Source organism: Sipha flava, unplaced genomic scaffold (assembly GCF_003268045.1).
Source record: "Sipha flava isolate LNK unplaced genomic scaffold, YSA_version1 224_pilon_pilon, whole genome shotgun sequence".
Taxonomy (NCBI): Eukaryota; Metazoa; Arthropoda; class Insecta; order Hemiptera; family Aphididae; genus Sipha; species Sipha flava.
In genome coordinates, this window is record NW_020272857.1 from 787,847 (window position 1) to 793,759 (window position 5,913).

Genomic DNA, 5,913 nt, shown 5'->3' on the forward strand with positions numbered 1-5,913 from the left:
ACACACACACACACACACACACACACACACACACACACACACACACAATTATTTTAACTATTTTAAAGTCTGAATGAATATTATTTAAAAAAAACGTACTAAATTAATACTAGATTAATAATAGAAAATATAGTTATAAATGGTTGTTTAACATTAGTTTTTACAACATACTTAGTAGATACTAAGTCGAATTATCATTGCTTGCGCAAGATCTAGCCGTTTGCGTTCAGATGATGAGATGAACGTTAAATTTATTTTAGATTAATATTTATGAGAAAAAACTTTTTTTAAAATTCTTTATGATCTAAAAAGAGATTATTTTTTGTTGAAAAATACCATATCTGTATTTTTAAATCATTAAAATATAGTAACACTGAATAGTTTAAGTTTTTATGGTTTTTTTTGTTTTCTAATTAGAACCGAACATAATACCCATAAAACTCAATATTGATTTTTTGAAATAAAAAATAAGTTAAAACTGTAAATTGTATGCCATTAAAAAATAATCAAAAATGTTTTAAACATTTTAGGGTTGAAAAATTAACTAAATCAGAATTTTCAGAATTTTTAGTTTTTGATAATTTCTGGTGTATTTGAATAACAAAATAATAATGTATTTCGAATAAATAGGAACATGTCTTATTGATCACAGTCATGTAACCTGTCCATAATATTTTTTAAATTCATAATTCATTGATAGTTTCAATATTTTGCTTAAATATATGGAAAGAAAAAATCTTTGATTAAAATGGTAGTTTATCCAACTCAATGAAAATCCAAAATGCTTTATCATAATCTATGGCAATACACTTACGCTATCTAGTAAAGCGGATTGTTGAGTTTACATATTCTAAAAGCATTCACTGGGCGGAGTTAAACAGATATATATTGACTATATATTTGTTATGTGATTAACGTACAATGCAAATGAAATATCATAATTCATTATGTTTAAAAATTATACCTATATTTATATCTGTATTATTGAAATGCAAGTACAATGTAATGCTAAAGACAAAAAATATCACTTAGAGTTATATGCTTACGTAATATGTGTTATACATATTTGTAGGTATTATATCTTGAAAGTACAGAATACGAAGAACTGTAGAACCATCTTTAAGATAATTATTGATGAGTTGAAAATATAGCTTTTATGGTAAAAAATATTTTATACTGCGTTCAAGGACGATGTTTAACGATACTATAACATTGGATTGTCAGATGTTTAAACTTAGACAACTGACAAAGATCATTGTCAATCACCGAATCCAACGCAGCAAATATTAACCATTTAAGAGTGTACACATTTACTACTAGAAATGGTACACATTTTTAGTATTTGGTGTCCAGTTTTATATTATACATAAAACGTATTCATCAGCTGTATCTCTAACCATGTTAAATTTCGTCATGTGTTCTTATACTATTGTTTAATTTTATTTTATAGATACACTATAATATATTTTTTAAGATTAAGGTACATTTAGTACAATCTAACAATATTTAATGTAATAAATAACACCTTTTTTTTATTAAACGATGTATTATACGATGTTTAGTATTAGTGGTATTCGAATAATTAATAATTAATAATTATTAGTTTTGTATTGACCATTGAACTTGTAAACAATTGAATTTGTAAAGATTGAGTCTACAAAATATGTTGATTTTAATATTTGTACTATTTTTGTTTTTATCAATTATATTCACTTAACATAGAATTATACGAGTAGAAATAGATTGACAAATATCATCTGTATAATATATAGTCATATTATGACTGAATCAGTATTATAAAGTACTTTATATCAATACTTTTTTTAGAAATTGTGAGCCTCGTTTTCTTAAACAATTTTTTTTTTGTAATTATTTTTAACATTATCTGTCATATAATGAGCTCATTTACTGTACGGTTTATTTGTCTGTTATATAAAAATCAATTGTTGAAGAACATAAGACAGTGTTTGATTTAAATGATTCAATAAGAATATCGTAAAACAAAAAAAAATTCTATTACATTTATAGTATAAAATGTATAAAAATGTAATTTTGCACCTAACACTATTAGTTTTTCTACTGTAAATTATTGTGGTATATTAAACTTGAAAACAATTGTAATATCTATTAAATATCAAATAACGTTTTAGCATAGGTTGGTATATTAAGCCGTATTACATGACGACTTGTACCTACGAGCAGTTCACTCACATTATCAAAATAAACAATGATTTATTTCTGTCTCTCTCGATAAATCCCAATTGAAAATGAAAAGAAAGTTTAATCAATTTTTTTTATAACGACGCAATAGTTAATTCATCTAATTATTTGATGACTAATAATTGCTCTAACTTACTTTTCAACTTTAACTAAGTTATAAATTTTGATTTTATAGACTGTGTATATATGGATGCATTAAATAATAATTTTATAACATATAATTTATTACATATATGTTTATATCGAATTTGGATTTCGTTATCAATGAAAACTATTTCAAATAATTATATTATAGTGTCATCATTAACATTGAGCGTACTCGGCGATTCATGCTGACGGGAAATTGTCAAGGAAATTGCAACTCGCAGCGGAAAATGGGTTCACGAGGTAGGTCGGAAATGGAAACGTGTTGAATACGCACGATCCAGTAGAACGGTGAGGCGAAAGAGGAAGACGTTTTGTGCGGTTCTAACGAAAGAAAAAGCCACACAAGGAGGTAGTAAAATACTCTATTCAAAAAATTCTTTAACTGAAAAATCTCTTTTGTGAATAAAATAAAACGCGTTATCGCATATAAAAGACTTATAAATATTATCAGTCTTTTATTTTTTCACTTTCTCTTTCTCTCTCTCTACCAGTTCGATAAATTAATGCAAATTGTTTATCTGCTGTAGCCGAGAAATATTTTTTGGTATCAATATGTATAGCATATTATTTTATTTTATTTTTTACGCCGTGAAAAGCTGAAGAATTGTATAGGGATAAGGAAAAAGAGAATACCTCGATAATATTTCGTTACTTTATTATTCTTAATGGCGTCGGTGAAATCGATCAGAAAAATTCGAACCGAGCCGAGTTAGTACTTATAGTTTCCCATTAGCCAACTTTTTCACTACAGTGATTTATAATACACTGTTTTCAGATTTATCGAGAAATTCTAACTGTTTTCTAAAGTATTACAACATAATATTGTTTTCGGAAAGTTAATAAAAACAAATATCGCGGTTGTCAGTATTATGTGCACGAAATTATTGTACACAGTGGAGCTGTTCAACCATGGAATGATTAGGTTCTAAAAGTTTATATTTTTGTTGGAATAATATGTTAGATGACATCCGATTTATACGTTGTAATTAAATTTATCACATTCTTGAGTTGGTAATATTAACCCCGAGAAATGACAAACTGCTTGTTGTAACAAGAGAAATGCACTGTTTTTCATATAATATTCAAAATTATAAACAATGCTATTAGATTAAACATACATACATACACAAACACACACACACTAGAAATTTAATTCAAAATGTTACTCTAGAGCAGGGGTGGCCAAATCACGGCTCGCGAGCCGCATGCGGCTCTCGTCACAGTCGTATGCGGCTCGCGGTCTTATTTACAAAAACCAAAATATTTAAATTTTTTTTGTATACATTTATAAAAAAATGTTTTTATTGTATTTATTTAAGGCTTTAGTATTATAGTGGATAGAATATAGATTAAATCAAACAAAAAAAAATTAATTAATATGAATAATAAATTAAAAAATTAAACATTAAGCTAATTTTGTTTGTGTGGTATTTTTTTCGTGTCTACTTTTTTAGTAAGCTTCTTAAGACCTGGTTGAATTGATGTAAGAGCAGTTCTTAGTAATTCTGTAAGATGATCATCAGTCAAATTTGAACGATATTTTGATTTAATTATTTTCATTGTTGAATAAAGTGATTCACATGAATACGTCGTTCCAAAAATTGATATCAATTTTACCGCACAGTTTTTAATATTTGGGTATTTTAATATAGAAATATGCTTCCAAAATTCCAATATAGAGGGACAATTGTTTATAAACTGCTTAAGACCTTCATCTTCTAATAACTCCAAGAGTTCTATTTCGAGATCCGCTTTATTTGTGATGATTGGATGTGATAATGGACATCCCTTTTCAATGACATTAACCAAAAATGGATTTTCTAAAAATCCGAATGAGGGTTTTAATGCCTTTAGGTCTCGAAATCGTTCTTCGAAGTCAGTAAATAGAAATTCAAGTTTAAGTACATAGTCGTCACAATTAATTTTTATTTCTGATTCTATCAGGGACGCTTCTATTTTTTCTAAACATGAAAAGTGAGTAAAATTGTTTGATTGTAAATCTCGTATGAAAAGTTTTAGTTTATTTTGAAAACTAAATACTTTTTGCCCTAGGTCATTAACTAATTTATTTTGACCTTGAAGAGATACATTTAATGTTGATAAATGTTGCATGATGTCGGTGAAAAATGCCAAATCTCTTAACCAATTTGAATTTGAAAGTTGAGGAAAACTTTTATTTTTTTCTATTAAAAATACTTTGATTGGTTCTATTAATTGAAAAAATTTAGTTAAAATGTTATTGACCGACAACCATCTAACTAGACAATACCATGGGATATCATTAGGAATATCATCTTCTATGTCTTCCAGGAAGTTTTTAAACTGCCGATGTCTTTTTGCACTTGAACGTATGTAATTTACAATTTTTAAAACAACATCCATCACATGATCATATTTAAAATATTTAGCAGTTAGGTGTTCTCTATGTAGAATACAATGAATAGGTATAAAATCTGGGAAATTAGTATCATTTTTTAAAAGTCCTATTAATCCATTTTTACAACCCACCATACTAGGAGCTCCATCAGTTGAAATGCTTATAATTTTGTTTAGTGGAATTTCAGCTTTTTGTAGAGTTTCATCGAGAGCAATCTTAATGTCAATACCCCGAGTAGTTTCCTTCAATGAAATTAGATCTAACAACTCTTCTTTCACATCTACATCACTCGTAACATAACGAACAAATATGGCTAACTGAGGTTTATCTTGGATATCGGTAGATTCATCTAAAGCTAGACTAAGAGATAAACAATTAGCAATGTTGTTTTTTAAATTGGTGAAAATATCAAAGCTAATTGTTGAAATACGCCTTTCTATTGTATGTCGTGATACTGGTACATTTTCAACCATTTTTAAAAGTTTTTGATTTTCAGGATTTAAAACAGAAATTACATCTAAAATATTTTTTTTTATATACTCGCCGTCCGTATACGGACGTTTTGCTTGAGCAATATTAAAGGCAATTACAAAACTTGCTTCTACACAGTCGTCTGCCTCGTTCGTAAACATTGTCATAACATTAGTTTGTTTAGCAAATTTTAATTTCATCGAACATAGCTTATTTTTCCTCGAATCAGAACCAATAGGAAATTCTCGACTAAATGTGCTGTGATTGGTTTCGTAATGCCGTTTTAAATTACTAACCTTAAATTGTGATAATGTAACTTGACATATGACACAAAATGGTTTATCGTTTTTCTGTATGAAAAAGTATAGTTCTTCCCATTCTAATTTAAATTCCCGTTTTTCTTCTTCATATTTACGTTTAACCGCTTTATTAGAAATTGACATCGTAACTAACTTTCGCAATAAGTATCGGTAAAATATTACAAATATAATTATTAAATATTACAAATATTTTACAAAACAAATTGAGGTGTTTACAATAGGACTATTCAACACAGACTACAGACTATATTAAAAACGATATAATTTCATATTTCGTAATTTGATATGTTTATAGGCTGTTTGCTATCTTTATTACTTTTGTGGTATAAAAGTACACATTAGATAATTTGGCTCTTGATATAATTTTATTAATACATG

General features: G+C 27.3%; 1 protein-coding gene across 1 annotated transcript; it reads right to left on the minus strand.

Annotated features, from left to right (window-relative positions):
- Positions 1–3,777: 3,777 nt before the first annotated feature.
- Positions 3,778–5,658, minus strand: LOC112683350 (general transcription factor II-I repeat domain-containing protein 2B-like). The gene is made up of 3 exons (XM_025554353.1): positions 5,300–5,658; positions 4,616–5,104; positions 3,778–4,504 (listed from the first exon to the last, which is right to left on the minus strand). The coding sequence occupies exons 1-3, from the start codon at positions 5,656–5,658 to the stop codon at positions 3,778–3,780; spliced, it is 1,575 nt and encodes a 524-aa protein (XP_025410138.1).
- Between the last annotated feature and the right edge of the window lie 255 nt (positions 5,659–5,913).